This window comes from Schistocerca nitens, chromosome 6 (assembly GCF_023898315.1).
Source record: "Schistocerca nitens isolate TAMUIC-IGC-003100 chromosome 6, iqSchNite1.1, whole genome shotgun sequence".
In the NCBI taxonomy this organism is placed as follows: domain Eukaryota; kingdom Metazoa; phylum Arthropoda; class Insecta; order Orthoptera; family Acrididae; genus Schistocerca; species Schistocerca nitens.
This window is the reverse complement of record NC_064619.1, coordinates 355,506,742-355,534,425: the sequence shown is the minus strand read 5'-3', so window position 1 is coordinate 355,534,425 and position 27,684 is coordinate 355,506,742. Positions and strand designations below refer to the sequence as shown.

Sequence of the window (27,684 nt, the reverse complement as noted above, 5' to 3'; positions counted from 1 at the left end):
GAACCTCTGGTTGAAACACTTCCACTGGCCACCAGACTCCCCAGAAATGAACATTATGGAGCAAATCTAGGATGCTTTGGAACATGCTGTTTAGCAGAGATCTCCAACCCCTCGTACTGTTACGGATTTATCGACAGCCCTGCAGGATTCATGGTGTCATATCTCTGCAGCACTACTTCAGACATTACTCGAGTCCGTGCCACGTCGTGTTGCGGCACTTCTGCATGTTCGCGGGGGCCCTACACGATATTAGGCAGGTGTACCAATTTCTTTGACTCTTCAGTGTGTATGTCCCAGATGCTTCATCGCAAATGGTTTACGTTCTGTTGCACATCTCCGACAGAGAAGAGACCAGTCATTTCTATAACTTTAAGAAGTCACATACAAAAAACTGTTACGTATATTAAGTTGGCATTTACCATTATTGTCCCACGCGTACCGACTAAACAACCAGTTACGTTTGAGAGTTTATGGTGCTGTACATTTCGTTAAGCTGCCTGTTTTCCAGTAACGGCGTGACGCTGCTGCAGAAGGCGCAGTACTGGAGGCTCACCTGAGGATGCAGCGCGAGCAGCTGTAGGGCGAAGCAGAGCGCCGTGGCGGTCGTGTCCTGGCCGGCCAGCAGCAGCGTGGCCAGTTCCTCGCGCAGCAGCCGCCGGTCTCCCGTCAGCCCCACCAGCGTATCCAGCACCGACTGCGTTCGCCTGCGGCAGCCAGGCGTCTAGTCACGTCTATGCTCAATGGACAAAGCGTTAAGCTATACCTAACAATAGCATACGCATCGTTTAGGAGGGCTGTAAATGGTGTGGAAATGATACCAGAAAAAGATGTGACAGTCCACTGCCGACAGCAATTGTGACAGTGAAGTGTTGTGTATGTGCACCACACGGTTATTCGTAATCAGTGCCCTGACACAGGTTGGCAGGGAAATTTTACAGAAAGGCGCTTTAATGCTTGCACGTGTCCACGATCACACCGTCGTGAATGAAGTAGCCAAATTGTTGCTGCATCAAAACGGACTGTCAAAAGTGTCTAGAGAAAGGGTAGGCGTTTTCGGGTGGCGGGCCATGCCCGGGCCCGTGTACCAAAACGCTCAGTCTTACTTTACTTTTCCCCCAGCCCCACGCCACGCTGTCTGAGCGCGAGATGGGAAAAAGGGGGAACAGATCACGTGCCGCATTTAAATGGCGATAAAGTCGTACTGGATACGCCTTGGTCTTATATTTCACGTGTCTCAACAACATAGATAAAAAAATAGTTTCCAGTGTCAATCTATTAATTTGGTGCGCTGACGTCCTTATTTTTATCTGCTGCGGACAGACGCAGAAAATTCCACAGAGTTTTGCAATCACGTTGCCACGTAATCATAGAAGGTCTTTAACACAAAGGTTTCAATCGAAATATTGCAGCACTTTTGCAATCTCATTATGGAGACTTGGAAAATGTACATGAGAAAAGCAATGTCGACATCCTGAAAAGTTTTAACATAAAAAGATTTTGAACTAAAAGTCGAATTACCTTGCAAAATAGTCATTTAAATCCGCAAATGAGCAGAGCCCATTTCAACTGAAAAGACAGACGGTCTAGAAAACAGCTGAAACGCAGATGAATGATCGAAAGTGTCCTCAAAATATTTGTAAGAGGATCATTGTAAATCTATAAACGCCATAATGAATTCTTCAAACCTCGCACTTTCTTTAACACCCGTGAGCTTACGGAACTGCATTGTAATTGTGAGAATGTCTGCCTTCGGCAGTGCTGTTTTTTTTAAGTGCATCCTTATCAAATCATAAAGAAGTTACCGTGCAGTATGTTACTGTGGGCAGTGTGCAGTCAAATCCACTTAAAATGCGAAGTCTGCAGTTCTTCTCACATTCTCAAATTTGTCGTTCCCGCACTCCTTTTTCTTTCTTAAATTCAACAATAGCGAGATTTAAATGGAAAATTGTCCCAGACATGCCCCTTGACTTAACCAACGTACTTCTTAATAATATGTGAAGTCTGTAAACTCTTCGTTCATTTCCACTGAAACCTTTTACAACTGAAAATGGATTAATGAGTGCGACTTCAGAAATTGTAGTGTTCGTACCACGAATTGCTTCAACTGCTCCATGCTTGCAAATTTAGCTTCTTGACACACAGAACAATGATTCCAGCCTGTGGATCATTCTGATTTTTTGCTCTTTCATTTTCATCTTAAACAGCCTGTCCATCATTCTAATTGTGTGCTCTTTCATTTCCGTCTTAACAGTTTAAATTCCCTCTGCTTGGTACTGTAATATCGTTTCGTAGCAAATAAGCAGTACCCATCGCTTAGGAATCTGAGAATTCTCATCCTTCTCTTCTGTCAGTCTTATTCATTTTAAGGGATTGTAACGACAGATTGCTAGATTGCCTCTTTTTGTGCAAATAGCCACTGAACCCGAGAAAGTGCTCCATATCGGGAACAAATAGCGAAGTGTTAACAGCGCTGACATCACGATTATGCCGAACTCAAAAAGATGTGCCGACCGCAAAATGCCTCACATTAATGCTAAATGAAAAGTTGCTCTGTTCCGGGTAGTTCAGAGAAGGACTGAACAAAGCCAAATAACCGGCCAGGCCTTGTTCTGCACAGGATGCTTGCGTGAAGTTTGTTACGCCGTGACTGGTGCTTAACCAGAGGCAATGAAGTAGGCCTGCCACTAGCATCCATATAACATGGTACACGAACGAACGTCGTAAATTTATCCTAATGGACAACGACACGAGGAACCTTCCACGCCTTGTCAGTGACAGTCGTTTTCAAACCCGATAGGAACCGTTGGCGTCACTGAATGCTGATCCATCTGTAGCAGTTTCCGAGAAAACATTGCAAAAGTAAATGCTTGCAACGGAGATTTTGCGCCAACTCGCAAAAGGCCATTGGTCACGGTGGAATAAGAAGCTGCAGGTCTGTGAGAGGCGAACAACAAAGACACTGGTGTGTAGCTGTCGGTAGGTTTGTCATCTGGTCTAAAGACTCGTGACTTTTGCTTCATTGTTAACTGATGCAAGGCGCCGGGTCTACCATAAGTCAAATTAGGCATTAAATGGTGGTGTGTGTTTCTGTGTGTGTGTGTGTGTGTGAGAGAGAGAGAGAGAGAGAGAGAGAGAGAGAGCGAGGGCAAGGTGAGGACGACGGGGAACGAGAGATGATTCTGTGACGTTTTGCAGGTATCTTACATACCAAGAATTGTTCCAAAATGATTAAAATGGCTTTGAGCACCAAGGTAGTTAACTTCTGAGGTCATTAGTCCCCTAGAACTTATTACTACTTAAACATAACTAACCTAAAGACATCACACACATCCATGCCCGAGGCAGTATTCGAACCTGCGACCGTAGCGGTCACGCGGATCCAGACTGTAGCGCCTAGAACCGCACGGCCACCCTGGCCGACAGGAATTGTTCCCACCCATTTAGATTACCGTGAATATAAACTAGGGTGTCCCTTTCGACGTTTTGGGTGACTAACGAAAAGGACTTGGCAAGTATCATAACCCGATTTCCCAGAAACTTCGCCCAATGGAGGGAGAGCGAAAATAAGCAAAAACACGTATCTTGGTTGATTAGTAGATGCTCGACGATTCCTGAGGAAACGACACTTAAGTTTTCCGTCATAACTTAGAGTTCACTTTGCTCGCGATAAGCTCAGTTGAACTGCTGTCCTACTTTTTAGCGTCGTGGCCTTTCACTTTAGCGTCACGTGTTCGAAATCCGATTATTGATTTTACTTACATTATTTATTTATCTATCCATATCCGTTCAAGTTTACTACACGAGTGATGCTTATCATGCCCGGGGATCCAAGGGCATTATATTCGAAAGTAAAAATCTGACTAGGTTCGACAATAATTGTCTTACATTTATATATTGCGTTATATATAAGTGTATGGTGTGTTCAATGGTTACAATGTTCTTAAATTCTTATTTTCTTATATTTCATTTCTGTGTCACTTCTTAATTCTTATATTTATCTTATGTTTATCCTTGAGGAAGGTTTGGTGTGTTCACTTTAATGATACCGATCATAGAAACATTTTAAACATACAAATTCAGAACGATACGAGCATTACGCGAAAGCGTGTGTGACACTTCTTTGTGTGAATCTCACTCGGCAAAGAAACTTCTTTAACATTGCTCAAGATTTCATGTGATGGCAATAAATTAGCAGCAAACCACTCATAACAGATCACTCTCCCAAAAACAAGCAATTGCTATTGATTATGAGTCGTGATACACTAAGGGAATTTCACCGCAAAAATTTCAAATATTTTTTTTTATATCATTCACCAGACGTATAGATAGTAGAAGAATATTTTCCACAATAGTTCAGTGTACAACGGAAACATTCGTTTAGCTATCTTGTACTGACACGACAAGAAACATTCGTGTAATAACCTTTTAGGGACATGGGTAGAAAAATAAATATTGCAATATAAAATACAGTAAATAAATGCAATAATCGCTTTTCCAACAGCACACAGGAGAAAGTGGAAGGCCACGACGCTAATAACTGCAGGGCGGGGAAAATGAAAGTGGCCCGTACGACTGGATACGGTTTGGACGTAATTGTACGCATAGAACCACACCCCACCACGCGCACACCATGTGTACGATCGCCACGTGATCCACACCGTTTAGAGCGTAGTGCGGGCTCTATCACTGTGAGTGGAGCAGTGCAAAGGGGACGATGGTACTCACAGTGAAGCAGCGGGTATTCTTCGTGGAAAGTTATGTGACAACAAATTCGTGAAAACGTGCCAGCTATAAGTTAAAAAACATTCCCAAAGATGCCCGCATACCAGAAAATGTGGCTATACCGGCGCACCACACAGATTATACCCGCACATCCATCCCTACCGAACGTCTGTTGTTCATGCATTAAAACCACAGATGCTCCTCAGCATCTATAGGTTTGTAAGTGGGCCTTCACTGAGATGAAAGTGAATGACTTTGATATGGATCTGTTCTTTATGTCTGATGAAGCCTGGTTTCATCTGAGTGGTTACATCAACTAACAGATTCACAGATTCTTGGTAGCGAAGAATCCGCATAACTTCCACGAAACACCAGTGCATGATCAAAAGTTGTGCAGCGGCCGCACACCATATTATTGGTCCCATCTTCCTTGACGTTAGATTGCAAACATTTTGAAGCCATTTGTGCATTTGTGGCAGCAGTAACAGAGGAAGAAGAGACCTACGGTTACTTCCAATAGGCGGGAGCAACTGTCCATACAGCCGGCCAAATCATGATGCACATTTACAGAATCTTCACGCTTAGCAGAGCTGTTAGCAGAGGTGAGTCTGGTCGTGGCCCTAGCTGGCCTCCCAGGTCACTTGATCTGTCAGTGTGCGACTATTTGTATGGGAACCGTCAAGTCTAAGGTGTATCGCATAACCCCCATAGTATCCAAGAATTGCAGCAGAATATTTCGGATTACACTACACCAATTCCAGCAGTCCAGCTTCGACTCGCCTTCAGCAACTTGCTGACCAGGACCCAAACGTGCCAACAGATGAATGATGGTCAGTTTCAACATGTGCTGTACTCGGGTTAGTACTGGACTTACTTTCCTCTGCTGTGTTTCTTTGCACCCTGTAACTCTGTTCTCAAGACCACTTTTATTAGCCCCACCCTGTAATACAAAAATGTGAAGCTGCTACGTTACGCACTGTGCCACTACTGAACATCAATTACTTCCTCGCTAAAAGGTGCATAAAGTACCTAGAAAAGTTTTAACGTCTTTTCCTCAGAAACAGTCGGCTATCTACGGGTAAGCTGAGACACACGTTCGCTGATCTTGACCCCTCCTCCATTGAGTAAAGTTTCTGGGAACTCTGGTTATATTTGCCGTTTTCTCCTGGTAACTGTTCTTCTACATATTCGTCATGAGTATGCTGCGGACACTCCCATCGTCCAACAACAGAACAGCCGTGTTTAAAAAGCTGCACTCACACACTTTTCGTTGACAAACAATGAGGCAAAATGAAACTTCCTGGCAGATTAAACCTGTGTGTCGGACCGAGACTCGAACTCGGGACCATTGCCTTTCGCGGGCAAGTGCTCTACCAACTGAGCTACCCAAGCACGACTCACGCGCCATCCTCACAGCTTTACTTCTGCCAGTACCTCGTCTCCTACCTTCCAAACGTTACAGAAGCTCTCCTGCGAACCCTGCAGAACTAGCACTCCTGAAAGAAAGGATATTGCGGAGACATGGCTTAGCCACAGGCTGGGGGCTGTGGCTGTGGCTAAGCCATGTCTCCGCAATATCCTTTCTTTCAGGAGTGCTAGTTCTGCAGGGTTCGCAGGAGAGCTTCTGTAACGTTTGGAAGGTAGGAGACGAGGTACTGGCAGAAGTAAAGCTGTGAGGACGGGGCGTGAGTCGTGCTTGGGTAGCTCAGATGGTAGAGCACTTGCACGCGAAAGGCAAAGGTCCCGAGTTCGAGTCTCGGTCCGGCACACAGTTTTAATCTGCCAGGAAGTTTCATATCAGCACACACTCCGCCGCAGAGTGAAAATCTCATTCTGGAAACAATTAGGCACTCTTTCGCACCCGACTTCCCCGCTAAATCATGAGAACTTAGTCCACAAGTGTGCGCTTTACAATATTTGAAAAATCGTGTGAAAAATAAGGATCAGCGTACAGACAATATGTTACCACTACGTGTTTTAATCCTCCACGGGTGCATTCGAATGCTCTTGAGTAGCAGATAGGAGGATATGTGCAAGTCTTTTCTTAGCTAAATTGAAGTCATTTGCGGGACTAGAGCCCGTGTTATACAATATTAGCGTCATGTCTCCCTAACGGTGTCTAATGTTTTGCCAGTGTGCTTACTTTCCAACGAAACGCTAAATTACAGACACATCTTACGAATATTTGACGCTCACTTACGGTAGGCAAGGCTCGTGAGCCATAAGCATGTCAGAGAACTACATATGGAACAGACTAATCAGTATGTTCTACCTCATAATCGGCATTAAGCGTTTCATACTAGCCTACCAGACTCCTTTTGCTTAAGTTAGACATCAGGATATAGCATAATGCCACTTCTCTGAGTAACTGGTACATCAACGCGATGGTATTTAGCAGCCATAGAATATAGGAACTATGGCTGTCAGTTGAGATAGCATGTCAAATTACAGAAACAATGATTTTGTCAAAATGTCCTGTAATCGGACTATTCCAAAAATTTTGAAATATTGATTAGTTTTCACACAAGAATGTCATCTCATTAGATTTTTTTGCCTCAAGAGATGAAGATGAAACTTATGTTAATTGAATTGTTCTTTAATTTTATATAATGGTATTGCGTGTAGGTATCTCACAATAAGAGATGAACCAACATCAAATAACAACATAACGTCTCTTTTTAGCCAGTTCTGGTGCTGTGTAGCAGGTACGTCTCTTTTCACCACCCAGAAGTAGCAAGTTAACCTGACAGTGTTTCAATTCCCCCTTCTTCGTCCGTCCATCAGTGAATTATGTTAACTGCTCATGTAGCAGCAATTTAATGGAAAGGGAGCCAAATAATTTAGCTTCGTAGAACGAGTCTCTGTACTTATTAAGTAACACTGATATTTGCATATTGGTCAGTAGCAAAGGATGTGTGTGGGAGTGTTACGTTAAGGAAGTTCGTGCTTAGGCTCTAAGCTACAATGTCTATTCATGTGAGGCACGTAGCTACATAATTTTCTACAGTCGATACTAGAAACGAATGCTGCAGAAAATTTTGAATTGTTAACTTAATAACCTTTACGTTGGAAATGAAAAGAAACAAAATCAAGATGTTCAGTTGAACTGATATTTCAGATAGAGGGACGAATAATAACTTCAACGAGAACCTCATAAAATATCACAGAAACTTAAAGAATACATTACGATTGCAATCATTTTAGTTCTGTATCGTTCATATATTATTATCAATGGTGCAGCTACATTTGACGTGTAGCTTTAAACACTTTACGTCCATAAACACAAGACCTTGTTTCCTCCTTCACTTTTACTCCCTGATGAAGCAACAAGTACTTATCTTTATGAAAACTTCAAACGCTTATCAAACTGACTTTCTCAATGGTAACTTAATGTCTTATTAATCTTTTTCTGAGTCGAATGATGTTATTAAAACTAAAGACAGCCTTTCTCGCTCTCCGAGATGCTGTTGATATATTTGGAAGAACTTCGTATTGAAATTCCAAATTAGAGATATTTGCCGTTGAACAAAGGGCTAACTTTCGGAGTGGTCTACACTCCTGGAAATTGAAATAAGAACACCGTGAATTCATTGTCCCAGGAAGGGGAAACTTTATTGACACATTCCTGGGGTCAGATACATCACATGATCACACTGACAGAACCACAGGCACATAGACACAGGCAACAGAGCATGCACAATGTCGGCACTAGTATAGTGTATATCCACCTTTCGCAGCAATGCAGGCTGCTATTCTCCCATGGAGACGATCGTAGAGATGCTGGATGTAGTCCTGTGGAACGGCTTGCCATGCCATTTCCACCTGGCGCCTCAGTTGGACCAGCGTTCGTGCTGGACGTGCAGACCGCGTGAGACGACGCTTCATCCAGTCCCAAACATGCTCAATGGGGGACAGATCCGGAGATCTTGCTGGCCAGGGTAGTTGACTTACACCTTCTAGAGCACGTTGGGTGGCACGGGATACATGCGGACGTGCATTGTCCTGTTGGAACAGCAAGTTCCCTTGCCGGTCTCGGAATGGTAGAACGATGGGTTCGATGACGGTTTGGATGTACCGTGCACTATTCAGTGTCCCCTCGACGATCACCAGTGGTGTACGGCCAGTGTAGGAGATCGCTCCCCACACCATGATGCCGGGTGTTGGCCCTGTGTGCCTCGGTCGTATGCAGTCCTGATTGTGGCGCTCACCTGCACGGCGCCAAACACGCATACGACCATCATTGGCACCAAGGCAGAAGCGACTCTCATCGCTGAAGACGACACGTCTCCATTCTTCCCTCCATTCACGCCTGTCGCGACACCACTGGAGGCGGGCTGCACGATGTTGGGGCGTGAGCGGAAGACGGCCTAACGGTGTGCGGGACCGTAGCCCAGCTTCATGGAGACGGTTGCGAATGGTCCTCGCCGATACCCCAGGAGCAACAGTGTCCCTAATTTGCTGGGAAGTGGCGGTGCGGTCCCCTACGGCACTGCGTAGGATCCTACGGTCTTGGCGTGCATCCGTGCGTCGCTGCGGTCCGGTCCCAGGTCGACGGGCACGTGCACCTTCCGCCGACCACTGGCGACAACATCGATGCACTGTGGAGACCTCACGCCCCACGTGTTGAGCAATTCGGCGGTACGTCCACCCGGCCTCCCGCATGCCCACTATACGCCCTCGCTCAAAGTCCGTCAACTGCACATACGGTTCACGTCCACGCTGTCGCGGCATGCTACCAGTGTTAAAGACTGCGATGGAGCTCCGTATGCCACGGCAAACTGGCTGACACTGACGGCGGCGGTGCACAAATGCTGCGCAGCTAGCGCCATTCGACGGCCAACACCGCGGTTCCTGGTGTGTCCGCTGTGCCGTGCGTGTGATCATTGCTTGTACAGCCCTCTCGCAGTGTCCGGAGCAAGTATGGTGGGTCTGACACACCGGTGTCAATGTGTTCTTTTTTCCATTTCCAGGAGTGTATTTTGGGCAGCCTAAAGGCGTGCCTGCAAATCACGAAGTATTGTTACCATTGAGATTAGTGGATTATTTTCTACTCCAGTCACTATCGAACGTTTAGTTAACCGCACTTCAATTCAGTGTACTAGGTGCACTCATAAACATCAGCTTGCCTTTTGTGGAGTTCAGTACCTCTGGAATCAAGTTATTGTATGAGTACTAGGTTGTAACGAAGCGTGTGGGATGTTACGGTATGGGTGATACATTTCTGTAAACATAAATACAAACATCAATCACTGGTTATGGCATAGCCCCCTTCGGACTTGCCGACTGCTGCCTAAGAGGGAGCACGAGGAGCGATCCCTCCAGCAGTTATTGCCGGTAGGTGAATCCTCATGATACTGCTGTTTCATTATTCAGGCAGCTGCTTAAGTTGCGTTGCGAGGCTGAGTAGACATCCATAGATCAGAAAAGGGCGGAGGACGTATCGGGAACCAAACCACGTCCCTCCGCACTCGAGGCAGCGGCATTTACCCTTGGGTAATTTATGAACACTACCTGTAAGTTTAAGATCCTTCTATTCCATACGTCATTTTTTGTAGAAAGAGTCTTTAGTTTTCCAGCCCATATTTCGTAACTTAAAAAATTTTCCTTTGACTGGGAGGCAGAAAATTACTGCGCCGCCATTTTTATCGCTTAACTCCTGCATGTGAGATTAGAAAGGGGAACCACATTCAGTAATTAAAATTTTGCGCCAGTGTGGTATAACAAATATTTTGATAAAACCATATAGGTGAAATCTTGGGCCTGATTAATCAGTCCTGAAGAAACATGTTGGCACTAATAATAATAATACAGATATTTTGATAAAACCACATAGGTGAAATCTTGGTCCTGATTAATCAGTCCTGAAGAAACATGTTAGCACTAATAATAACAATAATAATAATAAGTAACATCAACTGATATTACTGTTAATGGAATGCTACGTAACGATTCCTAATGTTACTCCAGTAAAAATGTTTCTCGAAGCATTGTAACTGCATTGAATGTGCAGCAATAAAGTCATTTTCGCGGTTGTACTTACATAAAGGTAATCTTGGAACAGTTAATATCCGTAAGCTCCCTACAGTATGTTATGTAAACCCCTGTTAGCTGTTTTATCTGTGAAAAGAAGCATCACTAGATTGTTTTAGTCTTCTTGTTCTGGCAGCGGCTAGATACGGATGTAAGAGTATTCACTGAATCGTTTTGCCAATAATAATTGGCGCCAATATATTTGAGACTTTTTAATGTCAGTTTTCCTGTTTTCATTATATAATATTTCTGGCCGCTAAAATTAAGTTGAGAGCGAATCGCTTGGGTTCGCAACGACCGAACGCCATAAGTGCTTTATCGCTAGTCGTTTTTCTACTAAAAAGTTGAACTGCATCTTAATTCATACTCATATTAACATTTTATAAAATAATATCCTCTGTTAACATTAACCACGTACACGATCATTTCACTCCAAGCGTGCCGCTAACCAATTTCATTTGAAGTGAAAATAATCAGCATTTACAATAGCTCTAATTGCAAATGAAAATAACTGTACTTCCCCTTTTAATAACGCCTCTGAAGTGGTACCATTTGCTTGAGACTTTATTATAATTGTATCTTGAAAACTTCATCAATGTGTATGTAAGGAATCTTTTTATTGGATATCTCGATAATTTAAGATATTGGCATACTGGTTTCAAAGAACGCAGGAAATAAAAGATTTTAACAGATTGTGATTGTGCAAGATAGATATATCCGTAAAATTCATTACCAACATACAACCTTATATCCAATAGCATTGCTGCTATCGCTAGGGCGGTGGTGCTATTGATGTCACATTTGTCTCTCGCATTTTGTTTAAGATTGTCTCCAAGTGATCGGTGGTGTGTATGTGGCTATCTAACGTGAAGGAACCACTGAAATCTTGGGTCGCAAAAATGTTGTAAAACTGTAACAAAAGTTTAATCATCAATGTGCCATCGTCCGTGCACATCAGGCGAAGGCTGCAACTCTTCGCGAAGTTAGTGAATTGAGTCAAAACGAGAGAAATACTATTTGATGTTCCTTCGCATCTCCCGTGTCACGCCACGTCGTAATTGTGTTAACTACAATGCCATGAACGTCACCTTGTTGGATTGCAGTGAATGGATTTGAATGTGACCTCAAGAATAGCATATCTAGAGTGTGGGCATTGTCATTGAGACCAGTAAAGTGCACAAATGTTAATAGTAATCAAAGTTCTACTAGACTAGAGTGACATCACTTTTTAGAGAAGCACCCTCTCCCCCCCCCCCCCCCATTTCCCTCCGTACTTATTTGAACATTACAGAAACGTTCCAGCAGTTGCGGTGCAGTACTACGTGGGAAGAAGCGACGTGGTCTGAACAGGGCGAGGTGAGTGCGGATTAAATAATTAAACAGGCATACATTGGTTAAACATCTCTCTCTCCCTCTCTCTCTCTCTCTCTCTCTCTCTCTCTCTCTCTCACACACACACACACACACACACACACACACACACAAACCGCACAATGTCACACAAACAGCAGGAATGTTCACCTACATGGCGACTTTGACAGGACTTAAAATTATTGGATCAGAGGTGCCGATTGCAGCGACTGCAAAATTTGACTCAGGTGCTTGTGACATCAAAAATGTGTGTGTGTGTGTGACTGACATATAGCTCGAAGAGTCCAATAAATCCAGTTGAAACAATAGCAGGTTGAGGGTATGCAAGGAACTTGTGGTCAAGGAAGTGGCAATAGGACTGTACCAGTCTCCCATCATACCAGACGAACAAGTGACGATCGGAGCCATTGACAACGATTGATACTCTGAGGCCACAAAAGATCTCACATCAAGTAGAAAGAGCATCGCGAGCCATATCATCTCCCCACTACTGACGAAAGATGGAGCATGACATCTGAAGATAGTAGCAATTCACCCTCAGCATTTGTGTGTTTTGTTGCCTCTTTACAGCTTCGGCCGTATTTTGGCCGTGGCTGCTTAGTAAGTAACTCAACTACTTACATCTTCTTTTTGTAACCTTCTTTCAGCTTGTGGATCTCTTTCTTCAGTTCCTCTGCCACTTCATCTAGACTCTGATCCTGTTTTTGAAGCCTATCATCAAACTGTTTCATGAGAGCACCCTCTAGCGAAAACGTGTCGCATTACAAAATTAAACTATATTAAACTTCCTACAAAATAGGTCCTATTCATTTTTTTCTCCAGAACTAATGGTTTGTGCGAAGAGAGCGCGAGAATGTTGAAAACCTCGCTCGACGCGCATGCGCTGTAATTTACGTAGTTTTGTAGACCAATTTGGGGTAGCACATTCACATAGCAAGCTGAGATGAACCGTTTGATACCGGTCACTTGTGGTCTATCAAGTCGGGAAATTATCTCAAATTGACCTACAAAAACTATATAATGTGCGTCGAGCGAGTTTTTCAACATTCTCGCGCTCTCTTCGCACAAACCATTAGCTCTAGAGAAATAAATGAATAGGACCTTTTTTGTAGGAAATTTAATATATTTTAATTATGTGCTGCGACATGTTTTCGCTGGAGGGTGCGGTTTTCGAGTTATTCAAGAAAATCGTACAAAAGTGATATTAAATGTGTTCTATCCCGTAAATCACTCGGAATGGGGCATACGTCCATATGAGGATTTTTGTTCACAATCATTAATACTGTCACCCCTCAAAGCATGTACCTTTCCTCCTGACTCACCCTGTATATTGAAACTGCTTCAACTCCAAGTACCTCCTCTTTTTTCCACTATTTCACTATACTCCCTCAATGCCATTTTCATTAGTAGCATATACGCTGTTATTTCTGTCGAATTATTTGCTTTCAATACGATACAGAATTTGGTAAATAGCATCCCAATCGACGAATGACTATGCAATTATATTTAAGATTGATGTGAAGCCTAACAATGTGTTTTAGTACTTTACGTATACCACAATCAAGGTGACACGATAATTGTTTATGTGGAGTACAAACCTATCCTTATCCTTGATGCCAGACACATTGTCAGCTTCCTTTTGGCATATTCGCCGTTGCAGCATTTTTTCAGCAGCGGATTTAATAGCGTCGTCTATGAAGAGGTGCACAGTTTTGAGCACCTTGGCCTGCTCTCTGCCCAGTTTGGACAGCTTGAATAGTGGGTTGAACAGCAGCGCCGGCTGCAACACCTGCAAAATTAAACGCACAATCTAGTCCAAAGACGAATCTTCAGTCTTTCTAAATACGGTAATTTGTTCCTCCATGTTTCAGTTATTTCATAAGAGATTAGTTGAACAAACTCATTTCATCGAAGAAAATGTTCTTACTCATACTGTCCAAACGTGTAAATGCTTATGAACTTTACACTTCGTTATAAGATAAATAAGAGCACAGATGATTAGACAGAGGATGTGTAAATTCCTCAGGGACCAAACTGCTGAGTTCATCGGTCCCTGGACTTACACACTACTTAAACTAACTTATCCTAAGAACAGCACACACACTCATGCCTGAGGGAGGACTCGAACCTCCGGTGGGAGGAGCCGTGCAATCCATGACACGGTGCCCTAAACCACGCGGCCACTCCGCGCGGCTAATTAGACAGATGAAGTATCTTTATAATCTGTTGCAACAGTGTAATTAAATAAAAAAAGTTTACTAAAATATAAAGAACCTAAGTATGTGGATCTAAGTGTGATAACCAGGTAAACGACTTACGGATATTCATGAACTTCATTTGAGTTATCTTGAGTGGTTTTCGAGCGTAGATCACCTCAGATTCTCCCAGATTTGTAACTCTGAATAAAGTGGTGTGCGTCTGAAATTGATCTATAGTTTTTGACAATAGGTTGTCTCTATGTGAAAAAGAAGAAAATCATTTATAAATATATGTCTTGGAACGAATGGTTTGTGAAATGTTTGTAAGCTATATGTACTCAAGATTATACGTTGTATGTGCAAAACGGTGACGATTCGGTAGTAAAATTTTTAATATCTCGTCGTGACTCACAATATATGTTCAGAGTGTCTTAACCCTGTTTCAATGCATCATTGGCAATATTGGAGAGTCTATTATCATAACACTGCACAAATTGCTAGATAGTTGATAATGATTTCATAAGGAAGAAAGAAGAAATATTAGGACGCAGAACCCGTCTTCCATCAAGTCATTCGGGACGAAGTAGAATTTCAAAACGGACCACAATAGCAAAAGAAGACGACCTCGTTGTTCCCAACGCAGCCGTAACATCATTCAAATTTGTCGATAGAGGAGACTGAGGAAAACCCTTACGTGTGGCTGGACGATGATATGTGCTTAGCTCCTTACGAAAGTGAATCAGGTGCCTTTTTTCTTTTCCAGACGTCCATGAAGGGTTGCTGAAGAATCGTCTCATTTGCATTTCCTCTTGGACAAACTAAGAACTTGCGACAGAAATCATTTAGGTATACTTCTGGTCACAATAGAGACTATGATTCTGTTCTCCCATTACTACAATTCCTATAGCCCAAATGATTCTGGTTTACCATTGGAACACTTCCTGGAGTGCACTTAGAGATGGAGAACGCTTGTTATGTGTCATTACGAAACCAGCGGAAAATTGCTCCTGTCAGAGCACAAAGAAGGCGATTATATTCCTGTTTATCAAAAGACTCTGACAGAAAAGTAGGATACCAGCTGCTTCATTCACGGTTAAAAATTTTCCTAAAAATTTTGCAATGCGAAGGTGTTCACGGTCTTTTTACCCAGCCACACACCTCTCACACCCACAGACTCATCTAAATGTGTTAAGCGCACCCATCCACTCTTACTTGTCGAATATCACTCACTAATTCAAACCAGTTGATTGTCGTCATCTCTTTGTGTCCCTCTATCACTGCCCCAGTCTCACAGCCACAGTCTACTTCACTCTGCGCTAATAATACTGTCTCCTTTCACTCTCACTGTCTCCATCTTGCTCTCCCTTACTGCTACCAACCCCACTGCTGCTGTCTTTTCTCACTGTCAATATTTCTTTCTCCCTCGCTGTCTGTCTCTTATTATCTCTGACTCTCAGTCAATACCACTTTCTTCGCCGGCCGCTGGTGGCCGAGCGGTTCTGGCGCTACAGTCTGGAACCGCGCGACCGCTACGGTCGCAGGTTCGAATCCTGCCTCGGGCATGGATGTGTGTGTTGTCCTTAGGTTAGTTAGGTTTAAGTAGTTCTAAGTTCTAGGGGACTTATGACCTCAGCAGTTGAGTCCCATAGTGCTCAGAGCCATTTGAACCATTTGAACCACTTTCTTCCACTCTTTATTCCTGTCTCACTGACATTGTCTCTTTTTTCCTAGCACTCTTCAGTCACTATCAAGTACGTCCAACTGCCACTGTGTGCCTCTCCCTCTCTCACACTGCATTGTCTACTTCTCTCTTTCAATACCACAGCCACTGTCTACTACCTTAAAGTGATAAATACCTTTCTGTCTCTTACTCATTGCCACTGTCTCCTTCTCTCTGAGCATCAGAGAGTGCCAAAATAATTCGGAAAATTTTTAAAGGTTGTGAGGAAGGTAGAATGAGCCATCTGGTACCACATTTTTAAGTCAGTCTTTTAATAAATAGGTGCATATTCCCCTTTTTGTGCTCCAACCCACTCGTTCCTTTCTTCAGCCTCCTGTGGCAGACATGTCACTCATACGAAAAGAAGTTAATGGGTCATTAAAATTATGATAGTTTACTAATCTGAAATTGAAATAACGCAAAAGTACCTAATTTTAAATTTCAAGAGCACAAAAATTTTGCTTCAGTGCTATCTACATCTACATCTACATCTACATTCATACTCCGCAAGCCACCCAACGGTGTGTGGCGGAGGGCACTTTACGTGCCACTGTCATTACCACCCTTTCCTGTTCAAGTCGCGTATGGTTCGCGGGAAGAACGACTGTCTGAAAGCCTCCGTGCGCGCTCTAATCTCTCTAATTTTACATTCGTGATCTCCTCGGGAGGTATAAGTAGGGGGAAGCAATATACTCGATACCTCATCCAGAAACGCACCCTTTCGAAACCTGGCGAGCAAGCTACACCGCGATGCAGAGCGCCTCTCTTGCAGAGTCTGCCACTTGAGTTTATTAAACATCTCCGTACCGCTATCACGGTTACCAAATAACCCTGTGACGAAACGCGCCGCTCTTCTTTGGATCTTCTCTATCTCCTCCGTCAACCCGATCTGGTGCGGATCCCACACTGATGAGCAATACTCAAGTATTGGTCGAACAAGTGTTTTGTAAGCCACCTCCTTTGTTGCTGGACTACATTTTCTAAGCACTCTCCCAATGAATCTCAACCTGGTACCCGCCTTACCAACAATTAATTTTATATGATCATTCCACTTCAAATCGTTCCGCACGCATACTCCCAGACATTTTACAGAAGTAACTGCTACCAGTGTTTGTTCCGCTATCATATAATCATACAATAAAGGATCCTTCTTTCTATGTATTCGCAATACATTACATTTGTCTATGTTAAGGGACAGTTGCCACTCCCTGCACCAAGTGCCTATCCGCTGCAGATCTTCCTGCATTTCGCTACAATTTTCTAATGCTACAACTTCTCTGTATACTACAGCATCATCCGCGAAAAGTCGCATGGAACTTCCGACACTATCTACTAGGTCATTTATATATATAGTGAAAAGCAATGGTCCCATAACACTCCCCTGTGGCACGCCAGAGGTTACCTTAACGTCTGTAGACGTCTCTCCATTGATAACAACATGCTGTGTTCTGTTTGCGAAAAATCTTCAATCCAGCCACACAGCTGGTCTGATATTCCGTAGGCTCTTACTTTGTTTATCAGGCGACAGTGCGGAACTGTATCGAACGCCTTCCGGAATTCAAGAAAAATAGCATCTACCTGGGAGCCTGTATCTAATATTTTCTGGGTCTCATGAACAAATAACGCGAGTTGGGTCTCACACGATCGCTGTTTCCGGAATCCATGTTGATTCCTACATAGTAGATTCTGGGTTTCCAAAAACGACATGATACTCGAGCAAAAAACATGTTCTAAAACTCTACAACAGATCGACGTCAGAGATATAGGTCTATAGTTTTGCGCATCTGCTCGACGACCCTTCTTGAAGACTGGGACTACCTGTGCTCTTTTCCAATCATTTGGAACCCTCCGTTCCTCTAGAGACTTGCGGTACACGGCTGTTAGAAGGGGGGCAAGTTCTTTCGGGTACTCTATAACAAAATAAGGTTCCCAGAACTCTTCAGACGATAATGGAGGCACTTTAGAGCATATTTCTGCGTGATACGTCATTTCATATACTGTGTTTCACCTCACACCTGCGTTAAAATGCGTATTTTACGTGTAGAAGCAGGATAACTTTGAAAATCTGTACCTCTGAACGGATAAAGCTATCAAGAAAATTATCAGCGTTATTTGATATCGGAACCTTAGGAATATATCTTAGAAACTTCAGCCATTTGCTGCTCAAAGACCTCTTGGAATCCTTGGCCCGATCTTGGTACAAATATTTTCGGGTTTTTAAGGAACCACCCGTGAACTAAATGGTGCCTAAAATTCCCCTAAGGCCCACCGTAGACACCATGTAATACAAAATGAACCAACCGATTTGCTCCATTAACGTAAGCTGGAGGAGGTATGGAAGTATGTAATATTCAAACTTCGACCTTGTATTTTAGGGTAGTTAGCAAGACACCTATCCTTCTGTTGGGTATAGATGTGCACGCTAGCCCAAGGGCTACTCTCCGTGGAACGTGCCCAAGAACATCCCTCCCGACGCCTTTTTTTCCACTCGGCGTTGTGGAATATACACTCCTGGAAATGGAAAAAAGAACACATTGACACCGGTGTGTCAGACCCACCATACTTGCTCCGGACACTGCGAGAGGGCTGTACAAGCAATGATCACACGCACGGCACAGCGGACACACCAGGAACCGCGGTTTTGGACGTCGAATGGCGCTAGCTGCGCAGCATTTGTGCACCGCCGCAGTCAGTGTCAGCCAGTTTGCCGTGGCATACGGAGCTCCATTGCAGTCTTTAACACTGGTAGCACGCCGCGACAGCGTGGACGTGAACCGTATGTGCAGTTGACGGACTTTGAGCGAGGGCGTATAGTGGGCATGCGGGAGGCCGGGTGGACGTACCGCCGAATTGCTCAACACGTGGGGCGTGAGGTCTCCACAGTACATCGATGTTGTCGCCAGTGGTCGGCGGAAGGTGCACGTGCCCGTCGACCTGGGACCGGACCGCAGCGACGCACGGATGCACGCCAAGACCGTAGGATCCTACGCAGTGCCGTAGGGGACCGCACCGCCACTTCCCAGCAAATTAGGGACACTGTTGCTCCTGGGGTATCGGCGAGGACCATTCGCAACCGTCTCCATGAAGCTGGGCTACGGTCCCGCACACCGTTAGGCCGTCTTCCGCTCACGCCCCAACATCGTGCAGCCCGCCTCCAGTGGTGTCGCGACAGGCGTGAATGGAAGGACGAATGGAGACGTGTCGTCTTCAGCGATGAGAGTCGCTTCTGCCTTGTAGCCAATGATGGTCGCATGCGTGTTTGGCGCCGTGCAGGTGAGCGCCACAATCAGGACTGCATACGACCGAGGCACACAGGGCAAACACCCGGCATCATGGTGTGGGGAGCGATCTCCTACACTGGCCGTACACCACTGGTGATCGTCGAGGGGACACTGAATAGTGCACGGTACATCCAAACCGTCATCGAACCCATCGTTCTACCATTCCTAGACCGGCAAGGGAACTTGCTGTTCCAACAGGACAATGCACGTCCGCATGTATCCCGTGCCACCCAACGTGCTCTAGAAGGTGTAAGTCAACTACCCTGGCCAGCAAGATCTCCGGATCTGTCCCCCATTGAGCATGTTTGGGACTGGATGAAGCGTCGTCTCACGCGGTCTGCACGTCCAGCACGAACGCTGGTCCAACTGAGGCGCCAGGTGGAAATGGCATGGCAAGCCGTTCCACAGGACTACATCCAGCATCTCTACGATCGTCTCCATGGGAGAATAGCAGCCTGCATTACTGCGAAAGGTGGATATACACTGTACTAGTGCCGACATTGTGCATGCTCTGTTGCCTGTGTCTATGTGCCTGTGGTTCTGTCAGTGTGATCATGTGATGTATCTGACCCCAGGAATGTGTCAATAAAGTTTCCCCTTCCTGGGACAATGAATTCACGGTGTTCTTATTTCAATTTCCAGGAGTGTATTAGGTCGCATGCATACCGATCTTAATGAATGGTCGGTGTTCGGCATGTGTAATTTAATATCAGTAGCAGTCTTGGCATGGTATGGTTACACGTCTTTACACATGCAACTGCTAAACAAACCACCTTCGAAGACATGTTACTATCGCATTACCTAATTTTCAGAGCATTTACTTTTATTTGATATTATCCTCTTGTGGTAAGAGTAATAGCTGGAAACAAAGATATGTCACTGGTTTTCGGTGTCAGATCGTTGACACCGAGTTTGCACTCACTCTGGAATGCAGCGAGTGGATGACCTTCGTGTAGTCCCGGAAAAACTTGTCACCCTCCTCCGTGCCGGCGATTTGGAGGCCGAAGACGGAGCCGGCGGTCATGTCCAGCGTGCAGACGGCCAGCCGGCGCATGCTCTCCTTGTGGCTAGCCACCCCTTCCACCCACAGCTGGCGTAGCCCGCCCACCAGCTTGTCCGCGGCGCGCTGCATTGACGCGTACTGCTGCTGCAACCACTGCGCGTTGTACACGCGGCTCATCAACCTGCGCAGACAAGACAGGGACCGTAGGTCAAGGCACACCGTTGCAGGCTGCGTTACACCACTCAGCGTCCACAAATATCAACAGCAACTGAGGAATACGAGAGACCTCCCATGGCAACATAACACTTCCTTTTTGTTGCTGTAGCCGACCTAAGTCTGAAGACCTCTTAGTTGCAGCTCCACTCTTTAGACTAACCCGGAAAAGTCTGTTGCAGCGTTAATTTACATGAACTATTTCACCATGATCGTTTTTTTTCTTTCATTTCCATGAAATACCTTTTCATTAGTTACGTGACTTACCCATCTACCCTTGAGCAGGTTTCTGAAACATCACATTTCAAAAACTTCCACCTCCATCTTGCTCGAAATGCTTATTGTACACGTTTCAGATCATATGTAAGTATACATCCTAGACATACCGGGTGATTCAGCTGCCCCAACACTGTCGTTTTATGCAGCACACAAAGTTATATCTCGGCTTCATGAACCGTGCGCGAGATTTCTAAATTCTGTCACTAGCTAGGCTTAAGCTATGAAACCTACAAAATAAATTAACAAGAACTTATTCTAGTATATATAATGTAGTTAAAAATTTTAAATCGGAAACGTTTCCGCTCTAGACTGTAGTTTTCGAGTTGTTCAAGTAGAACGTAGAATAGTGACTTTGAAAAGTGCTCCACGTACACACTGAGACCCCACCGGTTAGGATTTCTAGCATGTTGTTCATGGTACGGCCTCCTTTTGTTCTCTTTTTCTTTTTTTTTTTTTTTTTTTTTTTTTTTTTTTGAGTCATCAGTCTTCTCACTGGTTTGATGCTGCCCGCTACGAATTCCTCTCCTGTGCCAACCTCTTCATCTCAGAGTAGCACTTGCAACCTACGTCCTCAATCATTTGCTGGACTTATCCCAATCTCTGCCTCTACAGCTCCCTCTAGTACCATGGAAGTCATTCCCTGATGTCTTAACAGATGTACTGTCATCATGTTCCTTCTCCTTGTCAGTGTTTTCCACATACTCCTTTGCTCTTCGATTTAGCACAGAACCTCCTCATTCATTACTGTATCAGTCCACCTAATTTTGAACATTCGTCTGTAGCACCACATCCCAAATGGTTCGATTCTCTTCTGTTCCGATTGCCCCACAATCGGTGTTTCACTGCCATACTATGATATGCTCCAAACGTACTATCACAGAAATCTCTTCTTCAAATTAAGGCCCATGTTTGATGCCAGGAGACTCCTCTTCGGCGGGAATGGCAGTTTTGCCAGTGCTCGTGTGGTTTTGATGTCCTCCATGCTTCGTCCGTCATTGGTTATTTTGTTGCCTACTTGGCAGAATGCCTTAACTTCATCTACTTCGTGATCATGAGTCCAGATGTTAGGTTTCTCGCTGAATGATTTCTGCTGTTTCTCATTTCTTTGGTATTTCTTCGATTTACTCTCAGTGTATATCGTGTACTCAGTAGAATGTTCTTTCCACCCAGCAGATCATATAATTGCTCTTCAATTTCAGTCAGGATAGCAATATCATTAGCGAATCTTATCATTGATATTCTTTCACCTTGAATTTTAATTCCACTCCTGGACTTTTTTTTTATTTCCATCATAGCTTCTCCGATGTACAGATTGAACGGAAGGGGTGCTAGACACCCCAATCTTACACCCATTTTAATCCGAGAACTTCGTTCTTGGTCGGCCATTCTTATTATTCTCTGTTGGCTCTTGTACATATTGTATATTACCCCTGTCTCCCTAAAACTTACCGCTGTTTCTCTCAGAATTTCGATCAATTTTATTTTCCATTTTTCTGTATATTATTCCTGTCAGCAACTTGGATGCATGAGCTGTTAAACTGACTGTGTGGTAATTCTCACACTTGACAGCTCTTCCAGTCTTCAGAATTGGGTGGATGATATTTTTCTGAAAATCATGTGGTAAGTCGCCAGACTCATACATTCTACACTCCAACGTCAATAGTCGTTTTGTTGCCACTTTCCTCCATGATTTTACAAATTCTGGTGGAATGTTGTCCATCCCTTCTGCCTTATTTTACCTTAACTCCTCCAAAGCTCGCTTAAAATATGATTCTAATATCGGATCCCCTATCTCTTCTAGATCGACTCCCATTTCTTTTTCTATGACATCCTACAAATCTTCCACTCATACGGGCCTTCAATGTACCCTTTCCACCTATCCGCCCTCTACTGTGCAATTAACAGTGGAATTCCCGTTGCACTTTTAATTTCAGCGAAGATTCCTATATGCTGAGTTAGTCTTTCCGATAGTCATTTCGATTTCTTTGCATTTTTCATCACGCCATTTCGTCTTAGGTTCCCTGTACTTCTTATCTGTTTCATTCCTCAGCGACTTGTATTTCTGTGTTCCTGAATTTCCCTAAACATTTTTATACTTCCTTGTTGCATCGATCGACTGAAGTATTTCTTCTGTTAACCATGGTTTCTTCGCAGTTACCATCTTTGTACCTCTATTTCTCATTCCGACTTATGTGATGGCTCTTTTTAGCGATCTCTATTCCTCTTCAATTGTATCGCCTACTGAGATATTCCTTTGTGCTGTAACTGTAGCCTCAGAGAACTTCAAGCGTATCCTGTCTTTCCTTAGCACTTCCGTATCACACTTCTTTGCGTATTGATTCTTCCTGACTAATCTCTTAAATTTCTGCTACTATTAGTCACTGCAACATTGTGGTCTGGGTCTATACCTGTATATGCTACTGGGTACGCCTTACAATCCAGTATCTGATTTCATTATCTCTGCCTGACCATGACGTTATCTAACTGAAATATTCCCATGTCACCCGCCCTTAACCAAGAAACCTCCTCCTCCTCTGATTCTTTCTCTTCTCTCTTTCCTTGTCTCAAGCCCACATTCTCCTGTAACCTTTTCTTTCCCTCTTTCTCCTACAACTGCATTCTAATCTATCATGACTATGAGATTTTCACCTCCCTTTACGTATTGTATTCCCCTTTCAATATCCTCATCTAATTTCTCTATCTCTTCAACTTCACCTTGCGATGTCAGCACGTATATCTGAACTATCGGCGTCGGTGTGGATTTGCTGCCGATTCTGATACGAACAACCCTGTCACTGAACTGCTCACAGTAATTCACTCTCTACCCTCCCTCCCTCTCCATAAGGAATCTTACTACCGTTGTATCATATTGTGTTGCTGTTGATTTTATCCTATACTCATCTAATAAGTAATCCTTGTTTTCTTCCCATTTCATTTCACTGTCCGCTACTATATCTATGCTGACTCTTTGAATTTTCCTTTTCAGATTTTCTAGGTTGCGTTCAGACCTTTGACATTCCATGCGGCGTTTCGTAGAACGTTATCCTTTCGTTGGTTATTCACGCTTTTTCTCATGGTCACCTCCCCCTTGGCAGTCCCCTCCTGGAGATCCGAATGGGAGACTGTTCTGGAATCTTTTACCAATAGAGAGATCATCATGACACTTTTTCACTCCAAATGACCAGTAGATACACGTTATGTGTCTTAAATGCTGTGGTGTACATTGCCTTCTCCATCCTAATGCCGCTGATCATTGCTGTTTCTTCCGCCCTCAGGGGCAGTTTCCCAGTCAAGAACAAGAGAGTGCCCGGAACACATGCGCGCTCTTCCGTCCTCTTTGACAACGCCGTTTGCAGAGTGAGGTTGTCTTCTTATTCCGGAAATCTTCGGCCCCCAGTGCTGATTATAAATCAGAATTTAAGATGTGACAGGTTTCGAACTGGGGGACGGAGGACGTTTCGATTACTAGTCAAAGACGCTACCCTTAACAACGGGTGTGCTCTTGCTGCTACGGCAGTGCAAACACTTGCGATTAGAAGAACTATTTCCCACATTCGACTATTTTTGTCTTCATTGACTGGTTTTGTTACACCACCGGCTTAATAGAGGACTTGAAATTGTAAAATTGACGGTTGTCAATATTTTACCTAACAATTTTGTGAATGTTATCAACTTATAATAAACAACTATAAAGCTGTATTTGTCAGGTATACTGACTACAAAAATATTGCACTTTTAAGGGTTAATCTTGGGTCGAATTTGTTTTAGCGTAACGTTCACAGAAGTCGTTTTGATTTAATTACTCTCAAAGAGACGTTTAAATTAATAATGCTAACAAAATACCTGAATGTGCTGGTGGCGTAACAGCCCTATCAATGGAGACCGAGACCGGTGGAATATCGGGAATAGTTCGAGTAGTACGAAATTTTGGTACACTGGTACGAGGGCGTGCTACGAACAACATACTAGAAATCCTATGTGATGAAAGATGACTGTGGGCGTGGAGATGCGTTGGAAGGTTACTTTTGTACGTTATTCTTCAGCATCGCGGAAACCGTGGCCTCCAGCGAAAACGTATCTCGCTAGAAAATTTAACTGTATTCATTTTTTTAGATAAAGTTCCCGTTCATTTCTCCTGTAGGCCTAATTGTTTGCGTGAAGCAATTGATACAATGCGAAAATCTCACCCGTGGTTTATAAACTCAGATATAGCATCGCGTGATGCATAAAATGACATCAGTATGGACGGCTGAAGTAACCTGTATGACTTACAAAATACATCTTAACATTTCAACTTAAATTCAATGTTTCTGCACAGCTTTAAAAAATGAAATGCAGTATAGCATTGTTGGCTAGAAAATCCCACGGGGTAGTTTCTGCCACTTAGTCTGAAAGGATGATCATCAGCACACATTGGCCCCTTTACTTCACATATGTAGTTGTGTTGTATGTGTATTTTTGGAGGTTAGTAATGGAAGCTTGTATCGTGTTAGCATTGTATGATGATAAGAGCGGCGAGGGAGTGAATCCGCTGACGGAACACAGCTGTCTCCTCTCGAATAGCACCAAGACTCTGTAGTTTTTGGAGGTTGGATCGGTGGTGGAAAAGTGCATAGAAAGAGAAATGGTTAAGGAGACCGTATGCGATAGATGGGAAACTGAGGTCTGGCACATGTTCCCATGTGTGACCAATAGATATAATTTAAATGCTTAATTCAGCTAATGTCCAAAATATTTGCAATTGCGACAGAACTTCCGTACCAAGTGGACCGCCAAGCTTAACGTCCCCATCCGATGGATGGATCAAAAATTATCACTTGACCTCATTTCATGAGACGCTGAAGAGTGGTTTAGAACTAGGACATTGGTGTAAAGTTTGATGATAATGAACTATGCCCCACCTCCTCATCTCCAATCGCTAGCCAAATATTGACAGTGAAAATTTCCGTAATTAACGGGATTCGAACCGGCGAGTCGAGACCCATCGTGCAGGCATGCTTTAGCGACCTCGATTACGGAGGCCGGTTCTGCGTCTGTTTGATGTCCTTTGACTCTTATATCTAGTTCCGGTTTCTATGCTAATTGTAGACAATGTTTCGCTCCTTGTATTTCATCCCTGTCACCTTCAGGACCTCGGAGTGTATCCAGATCGATATTGTGAAACGCTTTCCGTAAATCAGTAACTATAGGTTCCCTTTTTTCAGTGTACCATGTAACATAAGTCGTTCGGTAAGTACTGCCTTTTCATTTCTTCTGGAAACAATCCTGATCTTTCCCGATTTCAGCTTCTAAGAGTCTTCCCACTCTTATGTAAATAATATATGTTAGTATGTTGGAGCCATGATTTATTAAACAAATAGTTCCAAAATATTCACACCTGTCAGAGTACGCCATGTTTAGTATTTGAAATGTTACATTCTCCTTGATGTCTAAGTGTATTTTGCCTGTCTCATACATCTGCTTGTGCTTATAATTACAAAACACACTCATATCACTTGACAGCCTACCGCGATCCGGTAATATTGGTGAATAAGCGAGTGGAATGCATGCTCTGTGTCACATGTATCCTGTAGTTGCTAACGTCACGATGTAGCATTCAGCTTGGTCTACTTCTCCTGGATTCTAAGTTAAGTTTATAACTATGCTCATAAGCAATTATAAGTCAATGAAGTCGTAATGAAATCCCTGTGACGCAAACTGTATACGAAATAAAGGACGCTGCTTACGATCACCTCAAGCCATTAAGTTAGAAGTTTCTTCTAGATATTTACCAGGGCAGACTCCCAACTCACGATGATTTGTGGAAAGTCGCATTGCTTCACAACTACTGAGGAGTAATAAAACATGGCACTGATATTTTGTTAACATACACGCAGTACATCAATAGGCCATACGAATGCTTATAGAAAGTGCTGATTTTATTCATGCCAGATGGAAGCAGTTCGACGTGGTGGGTGGGCACGTGGCATTAACGAACTGATAGCATATATCTGCACCTCACTCGATGACAAGTGTAGTGAAGCTCTGCTGCCTCTAAGATGTTTATCCGATGGGTGCGAGAAAATACTGTTTGTGGGTCATCCACGACTGTTCATAAAATTGCTCATGATTAACAGATCGCACCAGTCGTAATTCACAGATTCTTTACTTCGATCAAATCATATACTCGACCCATCAGAAGGCGTTACAAAAACAAGTGAAATTAAGACAGATACTATAGGAAATAAATTAAAATTTAAAATTCCAACACAAAATTGAACATCAGGTCCTTGTCTCACTCCCTTCCCAACCAATGCTTCCTTTTCATGTCCCTCGACTCTTATAACTGCCATCTGGTTTCTGTACAAATTGTAAATAGCCTTTAGATCCTTGTAATTTACCCCTGCCAACTTCAGAATTTGAAAGAGAGTATTCCAGTCAACATTGTCAAAAGTTTTCTCTAAGTCTACAAACGTTAGAAACTTCGGTTTGCGTTTCTTTAATCTATTTTCTAAGATACTTCAGTATAAAATACAAAAGAGAGCAATCCGACCTAACACAAATTGAACATCATACTGCAGATATGTCAATTACATAGAGTATGGCACAATAAGAATACAAGGTCATGGATGCATATGTAAGTAGGCGCGCCAACAAAGAAACAGACAATGACCCGCACCGCAGGCAGCCACGAGCGCCGGCTGGCTCAGAGAAAAATAACATAGACGCTAATCTTGAGAAAAATTCCAGTATTCTTTACCGACGTATACCGCATGACAATTGCATTCAAGTTCAAACTCTGAGTACTATGAAGAGTAAAGGATTTCACCACACTTCACATATAAAACACGCTTATTGAAAGCTAATCTGCTTTTTAACTTCGTCTTT

At 43.5% G+C, this 27,684-nt stretch overlaps 1 protein-coding gene across 1 annotated transcript in view; it reads right to left on the bottom strand.

Annotated features, from left to right (window-relative positions):
- LOC126262432 (cytochrome P450 4V2-like) overlaps nucleotides 1-27,684 on the bottom strand; it is a 142,949-nt gene that overhangs the window by 19,077 nt on the left and 96,188 nt on the right. Inside the window, exons 3-5 of the mRNA XM_049959073.1 lie at nucleotides 20,245-20,506; nucleotides 13,722-13,912; nucleotides 554-704 (exon numbers count right to left, since the gene is read on the bottom strand). Of these exons, the coding sequence (XP_049815030.1) occupies nucleotides 554-704; nucleotides 13,722-13,912; nucleotides 20,245-20,506 (604 nt within the window). The remainder of the gene's footprint in view (nucleotides 1-553; nucleotides 705-13,721; nucleotides 13,913-20,244; nucleotides 20,507-27,684) is intronic.